A 22212-nucleotide genomic window follows, 5' to 3' on the forward strand; every position below is an offset into this window, starting at 1 on the left:
TCCTCCGGTGCAGTTAACACTGCCAGCACCTGTCGATGGCTTTACCTCCTCGCCTTACTCCGAAGGCCCTTTTAAAATCTAAAGTAATTACCCGCGTGCAGTAATTTGTGGTTATAATGAAAGGAAACAAAGAGCCTTTCCTTCGGTTCCTGCGCATAGTTCCTTAGTGAAACTGCACAGAGCGGCATGGATACCTAGTTATTTAAAGATGTTCTCATAAATGATTAATTAGGCTTAAACTATAAAATCATCAAAGCCAATATTTCACATTTTTTTCAACTACTGAAATATACTTAATTACTTTCTGACTTCACGCTTTGCGTTTGGGATTGATTCATAATCATATAGATGTGTTCATGTACAGCATTCTTTTAAACAGAGGTGAGCTCTGTATTGGACACTGGGAGTAGAGAGTAGTTCTGAGTAGTTCAGTTTGGGGGGGACAATCCAGGGTCATCATGAAGGCCTGATGGACATTTCTGCTGAGTGTGCTGTATTTTCTCTTGAGGACACCTAACCCACGGAGGGCTCTCTGGGAAGCAGTCCCAGAGGAGGCAGCTGTCAGAATTAATTTTGAAGACATAAGTTGGCCAAGTGAGAAAAGGACAAGAAGGAAATTAGCTATGTTATACCCGTGGTTCTGTGGGACGGGTACCTGGTGGCTTCATCTGTTGTCTGGTAGCCAAGTGGGCACGGAAGCTGAGGACACCCCCAACAGGTCAGGTCAGTGTTATGAAAATCATGTTAGCGATGATCAAAACTAAAATTGATGTTTTAAGTTAGTACAGTAGTTCTTCTACGCAAAGACCATTTATAAAAAAAAAAAGATACTATCAGTGGAATTTTTAAAAAAGAAATGCAGTTTCTAATAGGAAATTGCAAACCTGCCTTTGAACTCAACTTGTGGTATCTTTTCATCTATCTGAAAGTTGTTTGAAAATTTTGCTCCTTATCTGTTTCAGGTAAAAATCTCATTTGCATTCTGTGTCCGGTGTTGTGCTGATTTAACTATTGCAGTCTCTAAGCACATTCTGTGTAGGGTAGAGCGTCGCGTTTGAGGGATTTGGTGGCACGTCAGCAAACTGGTGTCTGTTTTAGCTACAGCTTTAAGAAGCCGTCCTCACTGTGAGGTTCCTAGAAGCTGCAGAGGAAACAAATGGAGGTGACAGCATCTGTTGGGGATTGGAGTGCAAGTTTGAATGGGTCACAGTGTGGGAGCCTAGGGGAAGACTGGGGCAAAATACTAAGTGAATGAATCACTTTGCTCCTGCAGTCCATGGAGCTGCTCACTGCAGCTGTTCCCCAAGAAGGCAGGGAGGAAGGAGAGTGGATCCTTTAATCCAGCCTTCCTCCTTCCCACTGGGTCGCCACGGGGGAGGGGGCATGAGAGCCTCGGTGTAATTACCCCTGCTGGACGCCTCTGATGGAGGCAGGCTGTTAGGTCCTAGAATTGGGTCATAGATCTCAAACGCGCCTTGTCACTACTCTGCTATGGCTCAGATGGCCAAAGAGGAGACAGATGACAATCCAGATAAATTCCTGATACCAGACCTGTTACTAGTTTCCTACTTAAATTTAATTATGGAATCGTGAAAAACACTTCTCTATCTGGTACATATGTCATTGCAAAAAAAAATGTTATGGTTAATAAATAACTTAAAAAAATAATAATCGGAGTTGGCAACTGATCCTCATGAGACATGCATGTTTGCTGAATGCTGGTGTACCTTTCATGCCTGCGCTCTCACACCTGCTGCTGTTTCGCCTCCTGCCCCTCCTCCAAAGAGTGAATGCTGCTTCATTCATCATTTTACTCCTAGATAATGCCTGGTCATAGGAGGCACAAAATGTTTACTACATAGAGTTGAGTAATTGTGGAAGAGTTAAAGAGTGCTGATGTAGCAACTGATTTAGTTAATCCTCCACCTTCTAGTGCCAGCACTCATGTGGGCACCAGTTCCCATCCAGCTGCTCCACCTTCCCATCCAGCTCTCTGTTCACAGCCTGGGAAGGCAGTCGAGGATGACCCAAGTCTGGGACCCTGCAGCGGCATGGGAGATCGGGAGGAAACTCCTGGCTCCCAGCTTTGGATTGGTTCAGCTCCAACCATAGTGGCCATTTGGCGAGTGAAATAGCAGATAGAAGATTCTCTCTTTGTCTCTCCTTTTCTTTGTAAATCTGGCTTTTTTGTATAAATAAATAAATAAGAGTTAAAGTATTTTCTATATAGGGAGAAAATTAAAGTAATTAAGAAAAAATGTGCTTAGGGGTGATTGCAATAAATGAAACTGGTAATACTTTAGTCTTTTTTTTTTTAATGACTTGAAACATAGCTTGAACTTTTCACTTAGAATGTAAACAAAAATTGGTGTAGTTGGGATGTACCTCCTGGAAGGTCATTATGAAGGAAGGGAAAAATAGGTAGTTTTCAAAATGATCTACTTAGGAAAGAAAGCAGTTACTAGATGTGAAGGTGCTTGGTTTTTATTCAACAGTACCTGTTGGCAGTGACTGTTGTTTTCTGGACAGAAATCTAAGGTTTTTTTTAAAAAAAAGTTATTTGTATAAGCATAAATCATTCCACTTTGATGTGCTCACTTAAGAAAAGCCATAGTAGGTTTCTCTCAGTCCCTGGAAAGATGTTTAGACTAGGTCTTCGGGAGCTGGAGAGAGCCACTGCCAGTCCTCCCAGCTTTCCCAGCAATGACTTTTTTCTGCCTGGCTGTTGGTCTGTTATTTTGTAGAAATGATCAGGAGACGTAACCTTGGCAATGAGTATTTCTAATTTAGCCTAGCAGTATTTTGTTTCCTATGCAATAAAATCTCCCTCATTCAAAACAAACTGAAAAAGGTCTAAGAAGTGAAAATTCCAGTTGCTAAGTTTTCTTTAAGAAAAAAATAAATATGTTCTTTCAGTTTCACCACAGGAAAATTCAGAGAAAACAAATTAGCTATGTTTTGTACAATTTATTACAATCTTCAGGATAAAGAGCCCAAATGAGGTTTTATTATATTTGGACTGTTGCAATGTGTATCTGTTACGCAGATTGGAGGCTGTCACACTGTAAGAAGGCACTTTCTTTTCCCATTTACTTTTGAGAAATGCTGAGACCAAAGAATGTTCAACAAAGAACAGAGAACTTACTTTTACCAGTTTGTCACTCCGTGGATAAAAAGTAGAGACAGAATGGTGAAGCACCTGTTACTTTCCAGGCAATAAACTAGTGAAATGTTTTAACAGAAGTCATCAGCTTTCAAAGATCTCTTTTATCCAGTTCACATCACTCATTGCTCTTAATTCCTATGTCACATTTTTTACTGCATTACAAGTAATCCTTGAAATCCATGGAGCATTTTACATATAACTAGAACCATGTGGCTGGTTCTCATGTGTTCAGTGTAGCTTCAGATCGCAGCATTTCTTGCACTGCTTTCACATATATTTAGTGTTAGATACAGGTTTGAGAAGCAGATTGTTGTGGAAGAAAGAGGAATTCATCGGCTACTCCCAGCACTTTGCAGCTAAGCTGACTCTAACTTTAGCCCCGGTGGGTTTAGGATACCAGAGCCACCGACCGCCCCAGCAGCTCTTTGATGTGCACTGCTGCGGTCCTTCGTCTGCCTGCCCCGCTCCCAGCCAGTGGCTCAGGCAGCTGCTGCTCATTCCAGCCCTTCCATTATTTATATGTAACTACACGCACTAGAAAACAAAGTAGGTTTGGCCGACGTGTCTTATGACATCTCGTTCAGAGAAAAGTTATGATTAATACTGTTTATTCCCTTCCTACTGGAATGGCTCTGACTACAGGAAACGGGTTCGGTGAGAATGGGCAGAAATCTCCTTCAGTCTTTCAGACTGAGTAAGTTCAGCGCCGTGACCCTGTTGCTTTTATTTCCCTATATAATGCGTAAGGGCGGTGTGTGTCTTTTAAGAATTAATTTTGGAGGCGTATTATATCTGCTTCTGTACTCTGCCCTTTTTTGTTAATAAGTCCCTACGGAACAGTTTTTAGGAACCTGAATCCAGTAAGACAGGTGCCGTGAATCTAACCTTCCTTAGATTTTCGGAGACTAAAGCTGATCAGTCTTGCCTGAGGACTTCTAGAAGTATTGGAAACTAGAGTACACAAACAGGAATAGTATTTAGGGCAACCTAATACTGTACTTTCCTGAAAGTGGTTCTGTCTCACTCACAGCTCTAACCATTTTCAGTTTATGTAAATATATCCATTACATTTTTATATAACTTGCATTCTGCAAAGGTATAATTAATGGGTAGTAATGCTGAATACATCGTCATTGGGCTGTCAAATGTACGTGAAGGTTAGTCTTCTAATTAAAATTACCATTGTAAGCAAGAAAGCATTTTGGTGTTGTTAGAGATTCACATTGAAAACTGCTAAACTGTGTTTCCATTTCCTGTGCTTTGAACATGTTCCCTCCATAATTAATTTCCCAGGGACAAAATGATTGCCACCATGACTAGGCCGAAGAACTGTTGCTTGGTTGGTTGGTTGGTTGTGATAACCCTGATACAAACTTTTGCAGCCATGTTCATTATTTTTTTTTTTAAAGATTCATTTTGTTTATTTGAAAGCCAGAGCTAGAGTGTGTAAGAGAGAGACAGAAAGATGGAAAGAAAGGGAGAGAGAGAGAGAGAGATCTTCCATCTGCTGGTTCACTCTCCAGTTGGCCAGACGGCCAGGGCTGAGCCCACCAGAAGCCAGGAGTCAGGAGATTGTTCCAGGTCCCCTACTTGGATGCAGAGGCCCAGGCACTTGGGCCATCCTCCACTGCTTTCCCAGGTACGTTAGCAGGGAGCTGGATTAGAAGTGTAGAGGGACCATGAGCCACGGCCCATATGAAATGCTGGCTTTACCTACTTCACCACAGCAACCCCTCAGCCATGTCTGTTTTGTATTCTTCTTCTCTCCTACCTCACTGTTAGGCTATTAGATCTCCTTTCTACCATCAGTGTGATTGATTCTAGCATTGTAAATTAGTGTTTTTAATAATGCTGGAGTTTTAAAACTTACCATGATTACTAGATGTGTGGATATAAAGTACTTACTCATGGATGAGGCATTCTATTTCTTTATTTCCATATAGACTCTAGTGTCTTACATACAGGGTGGCCAGTAGATAAATTAACAGGAAATGTCAAGATCCGTGACGGTGTCTGCCCTTTTTTGCCATGTCCCCGAAAGGCCCTCTACACTGTAGACGCAGCAGGCCAGATATCAGTCCAAGTGGAGCGTAGTTTGTCGTATTATTGGTCCCTGAAAACTCCTCCTCAACCTTTGGGATCCAGTTCAAATATATCCTATTCTAGAATGCTCTCTCATTTCTGCAGGGTAGTTACTTGGTCTTCTTTCTGCCTTCTCAGAATTTTGTTTATATTTCTATTAGAGTATTTAGCTGAACTTCCAGAGCACTTGGATGTATGCCAAGCATTATGATAACATTTTATGTTAACTATTTCATTGAAGGCTGTTACCAAAACAAAACAAACAAAAAAAACCAACCAAACCGCTTTGAAGCAGACACTATTGTTTTCTCCATTTTACCAATCATTTAGCTCAAGGGTAATACAACTTACCCATGTGACGGATCAAGGGTTTAAATCTAGGCAGTTTGATTCCAGTTTACTCATTTTTCAAGTGAGTCAGTCGAGATGCAGAGAGATAATTGGTCCAAGGTTGCATAGCTCTTAAGTGACTGAACTGGAATTTGAATCACAGCAGTTTGACCTCAGAGCTGGGGCTTTTAACCATTTGCTGTCCAGCATTCCAATTTGACTTCCTCACATCCTCCCATTCACCTCCAGAACAACCAAACACAACAGTTCTGGAATTCTGAAGATGAATTAATTTTTTTTCACTGCCTAGCTCATGTGATATAGACAGTACTTTCAAAAGTTTGTGTAAAGGGAAAAGTTTTAATTAGTGTAAAAAATTTGAAATCCTTTCTCCCCCCACCCATATACATTCCGTGAACTTTAAAAAAGAAAGAGTGATCTATTCATTGAAAGGGAGGAAGGGGCAGAGCTTGTCCATTTGGCTGCCACAGACAGAGCTGAGGCAGGCAAAACCGGAAACCAGGCGCTCCACCCAGGTCCCCCATGCGAGTGGCAGGGGCCTAAGCACATGGGTCATCTTCTCCTTTCCCAGGTTTTTGTACTGCTAGGAGGCAGGATCTGCAGCAGAGCTACTGGGAATCCTGCCTGCATTCAGTGTGGGATGCTGGCCGAAACCAACGGGGATTAAGGCACTCTGCTGCAGCACCGGGCCCTCCAGGAGCTTTTGGAAGTCCCCTGCTACTTTACAAGGCGCTCATACTTACATTGTTGTTCTCAGACATTATTTGATAGTTGGCATTAGTCATACATCCTCACCCTCTCCATCCAACTGATGTTCTAACTATACTTAGCTACCTTTACCATGCAGCCTTTTTGTTTGTTTGAATTCGTTTGTGAAACCATCCTACCACAAACATGCCCGTTGGAGGAAGAGACGGCAGGAACTCGAGAAAAGAAATTGACTACCTGAAACAGTGTGGTTAGTTCAAGGACATGAAAACAGCAGCAAAAATGAAAACAAAAACCACCTGAAACTTACAAAGAAAGGAGAGAGCAAAATGGTACGAAGTGGGACGGAGCGAGAGCGCACACGCGCGGTCAGAAACGGCTTCCGGAGCCGGGAGGTAGGGAGAGGAGGCAGAGGCAGGAGCAGGCCAGGAAGGAGTTTACGTTTTTCACCAAAGGCCTGTTGTAAATGATGCCTTTAATTGTTCAAAGTAATAAAAGGTCATTTGGCATGTATTAATCTACGCCTTAAATGAGGAGCGTTTAGACATTGGCCACTCGTTTCCAGCAGTTGTTAGATGTAGTTAACAAACTAGTTAAGCATGATACACGACTCGCCAGAGCTGACTGCTGGCCCCTTGCACAGACCATTAGACTCGATGATTTCGAGGGTTCTGTTCAAATTCTGTGTTGTAAATCAGCAATGTTACCGTTAGCACAAACCCAGTTACATGCTTTTGCAAAGCACAGTGAAATGAGACGAAATTATTCTCCAACCATTTACAGTCTAGTTGAAAAATTAGACAAAAACCAGACAGCTTGTTTTTTATTACAGTGCTTTCCTGTAATGATACAATAAAGCATCTTAGGAACAGTATAATTGAATGTAATATTCTTGACCATTAATTTCATCTAATAAGTCTTGAGATTTGTTCAAAATAGTTATAAACATGAAGTACAGCAAGTTAACACTGACAGATAAATAAAAGATTAAAAATGACAGGTGAATTTTCCAAATTTATTAGATAAGTATAAGTTTATAATACACATTGATTATACCATTTATCATTTAATATGTATTTTTAAAACCCCACTGCTGTTGGACCTGGTGCAATAGCATAGTGGTTAAAGTCCTCGCCTTGCACACACCAGGATACCCTCGCCAGTTCTAAGCCCGGAGGCCCTGCTTCCCATCCAGCTCCCTGCTTGTGGCCTGCAAAAGCAGTCGAGGACAGCCCAAAGCCTTGGGACCCTGCACCCGTGTAGGAGACCTGGAAGAAGCTCCTGGCTCCTGGCTTCGGATTGGCTCAGCTCCAGCCATTGTGCTCACTTGGGGAATGAATCATCGGACGGAAGATCTCCCTCTCTGTCTCTCCTCCTCTCTGTATATCTGCCTTTCCAATAAAAATAGATAAATCTTAAAAAAAAAAAAAACTCAACTGCTGTCACATTGAGGATATAATTAAAACTGTCGAGTCATTAACTTGGAACTAGAAAATCTCCAAACGGGTGCAAGTGTTTCAAAACACTAGTTTTTTTTTTTCTTTAAATAAATTTTGCTGTGTGTTTTACGTTTGATTGGCTAAGGGAAGTGATACTCAGCGTGTAGGACGTGGGCAGTACGTGGTGTGGGGCCTCAGTGATGGCTCGTTCTGCTGTGTTCTTTGTTATTCTCTAGAGCAGCGATGGACAAAGTCCAGTCCGCGGGCCAGACAAGGCCTGTGCAGTCAGGCGTAGGTGGGACTCCAAAGCCAATAGACCTATAGCAGGCTCATTCTTAAGTTGGTCATTTTGTATTTCCTCTGAATGCCTTAAGTGAAGAAGTGATCGTTGGCAGAAAAACAAAGGTCCCCGGCACTGAGTGAGTAAGGGCAACATCCCCATTGATCTTTACCCACACTTTGCGTCTCGCTCGTCCTGACTGACGCTATTCTGACAGGAGTTAGCACAGGAAGGTAAGCTGGGACGGTGGCCTTAAGGTCACCCTGCACATGCTGTCACCTGCTGAGTTAACCTAGGTCAAATGGTTGACTGACAAGCCTTAGCTTCTCCTTTTGAAAAATAAAGATGATGAAAGCTACATCTTGTGAGGGTCATTGTAAGGCCCGAGTGAGAACGGAAATGTTAAGGTGTTGGTGCCTGAGTTTCATACTTAGTAAGTATCAGGTATTTTTGTGCCTCCTTCTGTGTGCTTGTCCCTTGAATTCTGAAAAAAAAAAAAAAAAAAAAAAAAAAAAGGGGGAGAGACAGAGATCTTACAGGCGCCTGAAATTCCGTCCCGACTCCCGTGCGGGTAACAGAGCACAGACACGTTTGCAGGGAGTAGGATCAGGTGTGGAGCAGCCAGGACTTGGCCTGTGTGTATAGGGGGCGCCAGCGTCACAGAAGACAACCTGGCCCCGAAGGATGCTGCCAGCCACTTATGAATAACCTAAATACTGGAAGTGTAAGTGACCCAACATTTAATTAAGAATTTGAGAGTGTACTTTTTCTGTATTTAAAGTCTTGCTTATCTGCTGATAGACAATTAACATGAGTATAATAAACAAAAATGAATGTAGTATTTGCCCAAGTTGAACTTATTTTGGTTCTTTTAATATGCTGTATTCTCCCTCATATCGGGGATTTTGCAGATGCTACTGCTTAACTGCAAGTACTCGTACCGTTTTGCTCTTCCTGTCCCAGCCCATAGGCTAATTGTAAATTCATTTGTCTGAGCGCTTAGTACTCTGAGAATCAATGTTCGCTTTATTTGCCATTGTTTTCCAATAGAGGCTCAATACAATTTCTTGAATAAAGCAATATGTATTTTCTATGAATAAATCTATTTTACCATGTGTCTGCATACAGAGGGTCCCATATAGGTGCAATATGCTGTGGACACTGTCTGAATATGGAGCACAATATAGGTGTAAAACCAGCTGCTCAAGGAGACCTGTTGTCTTTTTTTTTTTGGAAAGGCAGATAAACAGAAAGGAGGAAAGACAGAGAGGAAGATCTTCCGTCCGATGATTCACTCCCCAAGTGAGCACAATGGCTGGAGCTGAGCCAATCCGAAGCCAGGAGCCAGGAGCTCTTCTGGGTCTCCCACGCAGGTGCAGGGTCCCAAGGCTTTGGGCTGTCCTCGACTGCTTTCGCAGGCCACAAGCAGTGAGCTGGATAGGAAGTGGGGCTGCTGGGATTAGAACCGGCGACCATATGGGATCCTGGTGCGTTCAAGGCGAGGACTGTAACCACTATGCTATTGTACCGGGCCCAAGACCTGTTGTCTTAAGGAGAAAGATCACCATTAGAGAACTGGGGTCAGCCCAAAAGGAACTGTCAACAGCTTTCAATTGGGAGAGTTTTAGAAAACTAGAATTTCTATTTCTCCCTTTTGAATTTGTCTGGCAGGATGTTGCAGGACAGCAGTGTGCGCTCTCACAGGTCGTCCTTGGATTTCCACCTCGGCATGGCTGTCCGTGTGGACTGCCCTGTGCTCGTCCCCCAGGCGGCCAGGCCACAGTGCTCAGGCCTGTGCGGCGTGTAGTGTGTGCTTAAGAGATTGAAGCCCTTCCTCTCAGTCAGACCTGATTTTAGTTTTTTTTTTTAAATTCTGGCTCCACCCTTTATCTTTTAGTTTCTGTATCAATTGTGGTCTTGTTGCAAGGATGACTAAATCACCTTTTTAAAACGTTGAAGTCCTTCAGGTTAGTAAGGGTTCAGTGAAAAGTTAACACTGACAGTGTCGGCACCCAGATCTAGTGCCTGAGAAATTGTTACCTAAAGTCATTCACACACTTCCCCTCATGCCTCCTCGCTTAGATTTCTGGAAGCAGAGTGAAGCATTTCCGTTTTAGGCAAGTGCAGCTTTCTCTTGCCTGCCTGCCTTTCTGACTTCATCCACGTGCTGATGTGTCCCCCTGCCCTTCCGGGGACAGCCCCTGCTCCTCCACCCGTGGGTCCTTCCTCCGGAGAGCTCCACAGCTCACGGCCTGGGAAGCTCGCTTCAGGAAGGCCTTTCCTGAGAATCCCTGCCAAAATACTGTCCCTTCCTACTTTCTCAGCCTGCCTTGTATTTCCTCGCGGAGTTGCTTACTATTTTATATTATCTTACACGTTATGGATTAACTGACATTCTCCCTTCCTGAAACGCAGCTCGCCTCCAGGTCGTCTTACTCACAACTGCATCTTCAGTGCCTAAACAATACAAAGCTGTGGCACTGTGGGTGAAGCTGTCACCCACAGTGTCGACAGCCCATCAGGGCACCAGTTTGTTTTTTGTTTTTTGTGTTTTTTTTTCAGTGTTGTAGCCAATGTTTTTATTTCTTTTTTTTTTTTTTTAGTATATGTATTTTATTAATTATGTTTCATTTTGTGACTCAGTTTCATAGGCTCTGGGGATCCCCCAACCCCTCCCCATACCCTCCCCCATGGTGGATTCCTCCACCTTGTTGCTGTATTACATTTCAAATTCAGTCAAGATTCTTCCATTGCAAGAGTATACCAAGCATAGAGTCTAGCAGCTTATTGTCCAGAAAAAATTCATTGGTTTCTTGGGGAGACCATCTCTGCTCTGAAGGCAGAGCTGGCAGAATATCATCCTGATCAATTAAAAGTCACAGCATAACATCAACAGCAATTTACAACATTATGGAGTTAATTGACATGGTATTGAGTAAACCAATATGTTAAAAAAAAATGCAAGTTCTTAACCACATCCTGTGACTACTTCATTGACATTTCAATTTTAGTTTATACACAGAACCGGCTTCTATCCACCTTAAAATGGGTATAGGGTTGACAGAAAAAAAAATGGGTATAGGGTACTATTCAGCTGTCTCGTGTCTATTTTCATTTTAGTATTTAGCAGTTTATAGTGTTAAAGCATAATTTTGGTGAACTTGACAGATTTTAGGATAGTCTAAACTGGCTTATAACTCTAACAAGGCATATTTCAACATTTGGGGTGCAGAACAGTTTTAGGAGGGGTGTGCAGAGAAATCTTCAATACCTTAGTGAGTAGTAACTGATCTTTGTGTCCTACCTAGTAAGGTATATATGAGTCCATGCTGACCATTTCCTGTCTGGTTCTAAGCTTTCCTTGTTGTTCTCTGCCTATCTATTCTAATTCGTGTGTGTGTGTGTGTGTGTGTGTGTGTGTGTGTGTGTGTGTGTGTGTTTGGGGGGGTGGCTCTGGAGCGACCCTGGTGGTCACTGCAAGAGAGGGTGGGGACCCAAAGTTGGAACTAAGTAAGGACCAGAGAAAACTCCTCTCCCTAGTCCCGAAGGAAGTTTACTGTTCTGTTTCTGCAGACCGCTCAGGGTTCCTGGCTGTTGTTCTGATGACCCTGGATCCTGCAGGGAAGGATTTGGGCTTTTTCTATCCCGTGTGCTAAATCCAAAAGGGGGTGGATGACCTCAGAGTTCTCAGCCTCCGAAGGCACTCCGGTTCCCCGTGGTCTCTTTGGCAGTTGGGATGTAGTCCTTGGAAGGCACCAGTTTGAACCTCAGCTGCTCCACTTCTGATCCAGCTCCCTGCTGATGTGTCTGGGAAAGCAGAGGAACATGCCCGAATGCTTGGGCCACCTCCACCCATGTGGTAGACCTAGCCAAAGTACCTGATCCCGGCTTTGTCTTCCAAGCCTCTGTGGCCATCTGGGAAGTGAACCAATAGATAGAAGATCTCCCCCTTTCTCTAAATAAATCTTTCAAGTAAATAAATTTTTTTTAAGAAAACAGTGCAGAATATGTACTCAGTATATATATGTTAAATAAATCATCTGCGAGCCTTGACTGGGCTGAAACATCCAACAGCAAGAACAAGATTGGGTTGAAGGCCAGTCAGGTAAGGCCACTGTTCCTGCTAGGACAGGAGGTGAACTGAGTAGGGCTGGCTCGTGAACCCACTGATATGCGCAAAATCTGGCATTGGGAGGGGTTCTGATGGAGGAGCCTGGGCAACTCCTCTGGCAGGACACAGTCCCTGCAGGTAAGCCTAAGAAGCATGATAAGGAACAGCCTAGACCAGGCCATGGAAAGTTTCCCACTGGCATACATTTGGCATGGGTTGGGGGCAGACCAGGTTGAACCAGTTCACATCACCTGCTGGCAAATCCAAGCACCAGAACAGAGTGTGGGTCAGGCCAGGTTCGATCACAACACAAACCAGTAGACATTATGGAATGCCAAGGTGAGGTGACCTGTACCGGATGTGAGTGCAGCGCCCAAACAGCACACGTGAGAACCAGGGAGGGAGGGGGCAAAGCCGGCAGGGGGATGTGGGCTCCCCTGCTGACAACCACTGGAGAGCGTCAGTTGATTGGGAACAGACCAGACCAGGCAGGGCTACAACACCTGTGGGCCTCATGTGAGCTAGATCAGGGAAAAGCCAGGTTGGGCTGGCTGGTCCAACTGGTGCAAGCATAAATTAGAGTGGGTGAGGGTTGGTTGGGCTTTGCCGCAGCATCAGCTGGCAGAGGCTGGCACTGGAGGCTGAATCTGTCAAGTTAAACCACAAAACCACCTGGAGTGCATAATCCGGCAGTGGGAATGGCCTAGAAGGGAAATAGTGGGCTCCTCCCTCTTGGGTTACCACTCCCACTAGAGGGCACAAAAACCAGGACGGGGCAGGGGTGGCTAGACAGACACCCAACAACATCTGTGTGGGCTGGATAGTGGAGCTGGTTGGGTTGAATTAGGCTTCAGTGCCCACTGACATGTATGAGAGCTCAATGGGATATAGGACAGACTGGACTAGTCTGTACATACTGGCAAGCACAGGAACCAGGGCAGGGGGTGGGCTGACTAGGCTGCAGCTCCCACTGGTTTATGTGGGGGCCGAGTATATGCTGGGCAGAATCAGGCTGGGCTGCAACACCAGTTGTTTCCAGGGGAAGACAGCTGGAAACAGAACCGACCCAGCAATTGCAACCACCAGCTGATGGGGGCGATGGATTGTTTTTGGCCGTGTACTTGTAGGTACACACAAGAATCTGATGTGGGATTGCCTCAGACAAAGTTTCTATTAGGATTTCCCCAATTGAACTGCCGGACTCAGAACCCTAAGCATGAAGAGAAGTGCAGGTTCCATAGTCTGCCCATGGAGTACAAGTGCCAAAGCCCAGCCTCCTCAGAGGCTCAGACAGAGCAGTGGAGAGCATAACCAGGTGCACATGGAGGATATGGCAGTCTGTCAGAACCTGCAAAGATCGGATACCTGGCACCACAACAGAGGATGGAACAAATCAATCAACTACCCCAACCATATGTTGTTGGCAGTGAAAAACTGGGCACAGAGACTCCAAGGTGGACTATGTCAATCAGTGGATTCTGCAGTGACCTCTTCGTGCTTGGAGCGGCGAGATTGGCAGCAATTCATAACTGTTGAACTATCGAAACCACTTAAGCAAGACCCTCGGAGCATGCCCCACATCGGGGACCTGGGAGGGATAGGAGACTGGGTGGGATTTCTCCCCTTATCTCCTCCTTTACCCCAGATATAGAAAAAACTGTGGAAATAATAGTCTTACCCAATTTCCTGTAAAAAAGAAATAAAGAAAAATAAATAAATCATCCAGAAGTTTGGAATTGTCAGACCTACACAAGAAAATTATCCTTCAAAGATTTTAAGTAGGTGAGTTTAGAAATAACACTGAAAAAATTCTAAATTGGACATTTTCTATCTTTTAGAAAAATGTTGACTATGGAGCCACAGAGAAACCATCTCTTCGCAAACAGCGGTTCGTGCAGTTTTCCTCGCTGGAACATGAAGGAGAATATTACATGACGCCACGGGACTTCCTCTTTTCAGTAATGTTTGAAGAAATGGAACGTGAGTTGTTTGGTTGGTTGTTTTTTCCCTAAGTTTAAAAACATCAGACTTCCGGGCTGAAAATCCTGTCTTTTTTAATTGGCAACAGCTTTTCTTTTTTTTCTTCAGTTATCATTCTTTGTACCATGCATTTATTGTCTGTTAGAGCTTTCATTCGCTTTGGTACAAGAGTGAACTTTTATATGTATTTGTCTTAGAAATGCTTGTTTTGCATATAGGTCTATTCTGAAGAGATAGGGAAAATATGTTGATTTTTAAATGCCACTAAATAATCATTAATATTTTTTCCTAGATGTTAGTTTCTGGTAACATTGGAGTTTAAAATTAGGCAAAGGATAGGAAGAAGGAAGGGAGAGGAAGTCCAAAATATTGTAGCAGAAGTGAAGTATGCCTTTGCTATAACACGGTCCTGTCCGAAGCAAGGATGAGTGAGGGTGAAGGTGTATCCGTGGAACCATTCCAGTTTGAAAAGCAGAAAGAGGAATGAGCAAAGCAGAGTGTTTGAAAAAAGTATGCAGATGGAAGATCTCTCTGTCTCTGTCTCTCTCTCATTATGTCTCCTTCTCTGTGTAATTCTGCCTTTGAAATTAAAAAAAAAAAATAAATCTTTTTTCTTTTTAAATCACAGTCGAATAAGGCTCTAGGGGGCCAGCGTTATGGCGTAGTGGGGAAGCCTGAGGCACTGGCATCCTCCTTGAGTCCTGGTCTGTGACCCAGCTGATCCACTAATCCGGCTCCCTGCTTGTGGCCTGGGAAAGGCAACAGCAGAGGGCCCAAGTGTCTGGGCCCCCACCACCCGCGTGGGAGACCCCGATGAAGCTCCTGACTCCGGGCTTCAGTCTGGCCCACGCTGGCCATTGGAGCCATCTGGGGAGTGAACCAACAGGTGGAAGATCTTGTCTGTCCTGTGACTCTGACCTTGAAAACCAATAAACAAAAATCTTCAAGATAATAAATTGTAAATCAAATAGAGTTAAACCAGACTTCAGTAACAGAAAGATCAATGAAAAATCTCATAATACGTAGAAATTAAACATCACACTTATTATTCTAAATAACACATGGGCCAAAATGTTTTGAACCAAATGAAGTTGAAGGTGATATCAGAGTTTGTGGGATGCAGTGAAAATAGATTTTAGAGGAATTAGTAGCATTAAAAGAAGATAATAGAGAAAATTAAAATTAATCTAAGGGTTTTTTTTCTTTGAAAGGCAGAGTTATGGAGACAGGAATAAACTCAAAAAGAACAACAAGTTAAATCTAAAATGAGCGAAGAAATCATAAAACTTAAAACAGAAATCTTGGAAATTGGTAGAAAAATAATCAAACTGAAAGTGAATTCTTTGGGAAGATAAGTAATGTTGATTAAGACATAGCCAAGCTAAGAGGTGAAGAGGGTATATAATTTCCATTCTCTTAAAAATACATATATAAACTGGGCCCAGCGCTATAGCCCAGTGGTTAAAGTTCTCACTTGCATGTGCTAGGATCCCATATGGATGCCAGTTCGTGTCCCAGTTGCTCCATTTCCCATCCAGCTCTCTGCTTGTGGCCTGGGAAAGCAGTCGAGGATGGCTCAAAGCCTTGGGATCCTGCACCCGTGTAGGAGACCTGGAAGAGGCTCCTGGCTTCGGGTTGGTTCAGCTCTGGCCATTGCAGCCACTTGGGGAGTGAGCCAACAGATGGAAGATCTTTCTGTCTGTAAGTCTGACTTTCCTAAAAATAAAATAAATCTTTTGTGAAGTTAGCTATTTGTTGAACAACTAAGATTTTCCAATTCCTTTTTGGAAACACTATTGTGTTATTTGGAGAAAATACCTTAAAGGGCGTACCCAGATAAGGAAAAGAAATGGCATTTATTTGTAGCCAGTAATATACAGAGTAAAGCATACAGCACCGGGCACAAAATGATAGGGCATTCATTGAGTCATTATAAAATAAATGGTGATACCTACAATGTCAGGATGCACTTAAATAGCAGAATGACGAGCTTAGGACTATTTATGAAGGACTATACTATTGTAATAATAAAAGGGAAATAGGGACATCCCAGAGCCTATGAAACCGCATTATAAAATAATAAAATTAAAAATTTTTTAAAAAGATAATTGGAATGCGGAGGGGTTAGTAGAGTGGCTTAACCGGCTAATCCTCTGCCTGCAGTGCTGACATCCCATTTGTGTGCCAGGTCTAGCACTGGCTGTCTTACCCTGTGAAAGCAGTGGAAGATGGCTCAAGTCCTTGGGCCTCTGCACCCACATGGAAGACCTGGAAGCACCTCCTGATTCCTTGACTCCTGACTCCTGGCCTCAGATCGGTTCAACTCCGGCCATTGTGGCCGTTTGGGGAGTGGGCCAGCGAAAGGAAGATCTCTCTCTGTCTCCTCTTCCCTCTATAAATCTGCCCTTCAGATACAAATGAACAAGCCTTTCAAACATTGGAAAGAAGGAGAATGTGGGGCAGGTGTTTGCACAGCAGTTCAGATCAGGACAGCCACTTCCTGCGTTCGAGTGCCCGAGTGTGAGTCCTGGGCCGGCTTCTGACCCAGCTGCCTGTTGCTGCCAGCCCTGGGAGGCAGCCCCTGAGGGCCAGGCGCTGGGCCCTGCCATCCAGGGGGCAAAACTGGGTTGGGCTTCAGGCTTACGGCTTCGCCCTGGGCCAGCCTGGGCTTTGGAAGCACTTGAAGAGTGAATCACTGAGTGGAAGATACTCATTCTCCTCTGTGTGTGTGTCCCAGCTTCAACTAAAGAGGAAAGACATGTTTTTAAAAAGATAATGTGCATTTTCTGTTAAGTTTTTGAGTATACTCATGTTTTTCATTTATCTTAATCACATAGCAAAAATAGTCTCAACTCTCTACCCTCCACTCTTATTTCCGCATGATTACAGAATTTTGTAAAGTAACAAAGCCGTAAAAATAATAAGGCTGAAGTTTTTTTTTTTAATTTGTGTGAGTATAGAAATAATCAAAGAGTCAGGAGATTTCTCCACACCCCATGAAAAAATATCCTCCCAAACCAGAAGTAAATGTTAGAGCATTGTTCTGTTTTTAATTTTAAAAATATATTTTAGAGTGATTTTAAATTTATAGAAAAGTTTCTGGCTTAGTACAGAGTAGTCCTATGTAGCCTCCATGTCTTAATGTCTTACATATCCAAATACACTGCCCACACCAGTTATTGTCTATAAATGCGGTTGAAACTACAGTCTAGGGTTTTCAGCAGTTTCCCCAAAGACTCGGGCCATCTCTCCGCTGCTTTACCAGGCCAGACGGGAAGCCTCATCAGAAGTGCAACAGCCAGAACCCAAATAGGCACCCATATGGGAGGCCAGTGCTGCAGGCAGAGATTAGACTGTTAGGCTGCCACACTGGCCCCTAATGCAAAGATTTTTACAAGACTAAAAAGGAATCTAGTTGCAAACAAATAAGACTCTTTAGTGTTAATCTTTAAATCTTAGAAACTATCTTGCTACCTCAAATTCTTGGTATTTTACCTAGAATATTTTCTGAATTTGATAAAGCAATCTCTTTAAAGATTTATTTATTTTTATTTTAGAGGCAGATCAGATATACAGAGATAAGGAGAGACAAAGATTTTCCATCCACAGGTTTGCTCCCCAAGTGGCCACAGTAGCCAGAGTGGAGCCAATCCAAAGCCAGGAGCCAGGAGCTTCTTCTGGGTCTCCCACACAGGTGTAGGGTCCCAAAGCTTTGGGCCATCCTTGAATGCTTTCCCAGGTCACAAATAGGGATTTGGATGGGAAATGGAGTGGCTAGGACATGAACCAGCGTGCATATGGGACCCTGGCATATGCAAGGCAAGGATTTAGCTGCTGGGCCATAGCACCAGACCCAGATCTTTTAATGAACCTAGCCTTGGTTGTTTAAAAATAAAAGTGTATATGGTAGTGAATAATTCATGCGTAACTTGAGGGAGAGCATTATAAGGCATATAAATCATGATTAATTTCTTGTAACATTGTAAAGAAAGATATAATACATATGTTGCAGTTTTCTGAAATTTGTTACAGTATTACTACGTATGTTTGCATCATAGTAACTCAAATGTTTAGCTTTGTAAATTAGGTAGTGACCTTCAGCTGTTTGAGGATCTCATAATAGCACCCTTCGTTAGGATCTAGAGTTCTATGTTACTGGCTGGCACAGTAAAGCTTATCAATGACTGTAAATTATCCCAAAATGGTAACATCCAAACTTACAAATATAGTCATTGGCATTTCTAAAAACTGTTTAGTCATATTCACAGTGTTTTATTTTAAAAGACAGAAATAATTTTTGAAAGTTAACACCATATAGTCGAATTTTCTCCAGTGGTTGTATTATTGAAATTAAACAGCCTGGACTGCTAATGAGGCACATCTGAAAGCACCTACTGTGTCCCCTGGAGTGTCACAAATGGCCTTGCTGCACTTAAGGGACTTCACAGAGAAGAGCGATTGGAGAGTAGAAGGTGAAGTTTATAACGCGTGTGACTCACTAAGAGACAAAACATTTTTCTGGCAGAGTAAGTCCAGCCCAACAACAAAATATTAGTTTGGTTGCTTTAGAATTGTGACGGCTAAGTAGGTGAGGTAAACAATAAAGAAAAGACTGAAAACTTGAAGGAATTCTAAATCTCTGTGATCCACTAGGAAATTATAGTAGCATGACTTCAATGCGAACTGTCATGTTGGCTCGCGTTTGGAATTTGGAGAGTTGCATGTTAAAGAGAACTTTGCAGGATTCTGAAAGAGGATAACTTTCTAAAATATAAATGTGTTTCTTTTTTAACGAATGAAAACAAAAACGTTTTTGAAATCGTGTTTGGAAAACATGTATGACATAGACAACTAAGATAAGCTCAAAGATGACTGTGAGGTTTCACACTTAAAATAGGCTGAGATTTAAAACAGACTTGGCAAACAGTGTGTCATCTTTGTGTTAGAGTTGTCTGGCTCAAAATTCTGTTTTAAGGGTGTTAGCTGAAATTGCAAGCCTTTTTTATAAATATTAGTTTTTTGTCTTTAAAATGATTTTCTTAATTTTATGAAGGAAGAAGTGTACTAAATAAAGTTTCTTTTTTTGCTATAGGTAAAACTTCAGTCAAGAAGATGACAAAAAAGGTAAGAAAAATGTAAGAACTTCAGTTTGTGGCAAAAGAGAAAATGAACTTTTATAAATTCTAATGAAAGTTTTTAATATTTGAATTCAAAGGACATTGAGGATGCACTAGCAGGAATCCAAAAAGCCGGTTGTGGCTCAACGTTTTTCAGAGACCTTGGTGATAAAGGTAATTTTGATTTATTGTTAAATGTTTGGCTATGTGTCGTTGTGTTTAACTGAGATATTACTAGGGAGTAAGGGTATTTGAGTTTCACCATGTTATATAGGATGTGTTTTTGGAATATATGTTAAGTAGGAGATAACTTTCTCAAACTGAGCAATTGAAGATAAATTCTTAAAATACTGGTGTGAATTATGAATTAAACCCTGGCAAGCAAAGGAGCCAGGATAAGAAGATCATAGATAGGTCTAAAATAAGAAGCAGGAAATGAGAAGTCCTCCACCAAAATCAGGGAGAACCAACATTTAAACAAGGAAACAGAAGTCAAAGAGAGGGGCAGAAAGCAAGAGAATGTTATCACAGAAGCCAGGAGAAGGTGTTAGAGAAAGTTAGAAAATTTATAAATCAAGTCAATGAGGGGGCTCAGTAACCTAAAGACTGACCGCTGTTCATGAATATGGCAGCAGGAATGGCTTGTCACGTCAACAGGAACCTCCCAGGGAAGGGATCGGAAGCCATGTGGCAGCCCTTGGGTGAGTGGGGACAGAAGAGACCAGGATGTGAGCAGAGACAGCACAGGAGGCAGGGCATCAGAAAGCTGACGGAGTATCTATTTTTGGTGGAGCGAATTGCGCATGTTTCTTGGTAATGTTTCTTGATAACACAGAGGTGGAAAATAGGAAGCATGGACAGCATCCTGGGAGACAGAAGAGAAGGGATTGTCCTGAAAGCCAAGGTAAAAGATCAGTTATTCTATAAGAAAATGACATTTCTGTCACATCAGAAGATAAAACTGGGAACCAGTATTTTGGTGCAATACCAGCATCTCTATTAAAGTGCTGGTTGGAGTCCCAAATGTCCTCTTTGATCCAGCTCTCTGCTAATGCACCTGGGAAGGCAGCAAGGACCAGACCCCTGCTACTGTGTGGGACCAGGATGGAGTTCCTGGCTCCTGGCTGCAGCCTAGCCCAGACCTCATTGTCGTGGCCATTTAGGGAGTGATCCAACAAATGGAAAATTCTCTCTCCTCTCTTTCCCTTTTAAATAAATATATAAAGGACTGGATATATGAGTAATTTGTGCCAACAGCATGGGACAAGGGGAAACTGGAGATTTGAGTAGCCTTGATTTTCTTTATGAAGAAATAGGACTGAATTCAGGAATTGCAGTAAAGTACCGTTGTGGTAAGAACAGAATGCTGAGCAGAGAAATGGTACTTTCTAGCAAGCCGTACAGATCCAATGGAGGATACAGGTTGTGAAAGAATAGTCAACAGGCAGTGTAACTGTGTGGTTATTCTCCTCCAGCCTACATGGAAGAGTCGTGCAGTAGAGAATTAAAAAGGTTGGAGCCAAGATAAGTTTTGACTAATTAGTTGTAAAGTCTAAGCAGGATAATATGGAGATAAAAAGGAGAAAGCAGGAAGAGAAAGGCAGGTGAAGGAGGTGGGAAAGGCAGGACAGCTCTGCCAGGAAGAAGGAAAAACATGGAGTGGGAGCCCAAGAGCGGGTAGGGAACACAGTTAATAACGATGGCAAGCATCTGGGCCCGGCGCGGTGGCCTAGCAGCTAAAGTCCTTACCTTGAACATATCAGGATCCCATATGGATGTCAGCTGTAATCCCAGCAGCCCTGCTTCCCATCCAGCTCCCTGCTTGTGGCCTGGGAAAGCAATCCAGAGCGGCCCAGGGCCTTGGGACCCGTGTGGGAGACCTAAAGGAGGTTCCTGGCTCCTGGCTTTGGATCAGCACAGCACCGGCCCTTGCACTCACTTGGTGAGTGAATCATCGGACAGAAGATCTTCCTCTCTGTCTCTCCTCCTCTCTGTATATCTGACTTTGCAATAAAAATAAATAATTCTGAAAAAGATACCAAGCATCTGAGAAATGGGGTATTATCGTGTAGGCATCAGAATTAACTAGGATGATGACTGAGTTGAAAGAAAGTGAGAATTTCACTGAAATCGCTCTAAATGAGAGGTATATAAAGGAAAGTTTCATTGGCAACTTCTAAGAAGAGAAGTAGGAGGTAGTATGCCTAAGTGTCATTGGCCCCAAAGGGGCAAAGGTTTATGAACAATGTTAGAGCAGGAAAGGTCTGGAATTAGCATTGGAGTGAATGAAAAAGAACTCATCTCTATTAGAGAACTCTTCAAGATACCGATATCTTGGTATTTCAGACAAGACAAAATCAAGCCTACAATGAATTGGCTGAAGACATTTACTGTGGTACGAGAATTTCAGAGAGCATAGTCGATGTTTGGGGTACAAGTGGAGGAAAGGGAGATTATTGAAGCAGGAGAGAGGCAACGTTGTCGGGCCTGTGTGACCAAAGAGGACAGATAGCATTTGGAGAAGGGAAAGGTGGCTGAGGATGGTCGCGTGCAGCCCTAACTGGTAAGCAGAGTCCAAATCATGTGTGAGGGGACTTCAAAAGTTTTATGGAAAATGGACGTAAAAGATAGAAATACAAACTTCGTTTTTCCACATAAATGCCATCAATCTCAAGACACTTCATGAATGATGATAACAGATATTTACTCCATCTCAGAAAAGCTAAGAATGCCAGGAATTTAACCGTGTCAGTGTTGCCACTTTTTCTCTGCATTAGGTTATAAAAAAAAGTGGTTCCCTTTAAAAAAAATTTTTTTAGAGATTAGGAAATGAAAATAAATCAGAAAGAGCCAAATCAGGGCTATTGTATTGATGTCTAATGATTTTCCAGTGAAACGCACAGCATTGGTCTTGTTTGAGGAGAGGATTGAATAGGAATATATTAAAAGACGCTAGTGAACCTTGCTGGGACATTTTT

At 42.7% G+C, this 22212-nt stretch overlaps 1 protein-coding gene across 1 annotated transcript in view; it reads left to right on the forward strand.

Moving 5' to 3' along the window:
- Positions 1-22212, forward strand: part of MICU2 (mitochondrial calcium uptake 2) — an 89277-nt gene that overhangs the window by 14500 nt on the left and 52565 nt on the right. Inside the window, exons 2-4 of the mRNA XM_058670980.1 lie at positions 13976-14117; positions 19210-19241; positions 19333-19408. Coding sequence (XP_058526963.1) covers positions 13976-14117; positions 19210-19241; positions 19333-19408 — 250 coding nt within the window. The remainder of the gene's footprint in view (positions 1-13975; positions 14118-19209; positions 19242-19332; positions 19409-22212) is intronic.

The sequence above is a fragment of the Ochotona princeps genome, chromosome 12 (assembly GCF_030435755.1).
Source record: "Ochotona princeps isolate mOchPri1 chromosome 12, mOchPri1.hap1, whole genome shotgun sequence".
NCBI lineage: Eukaryota > Metazoa > Chordata > Mammalia > Lagomorpha > Ochotonidae > Ochotona > Ochotona princeps.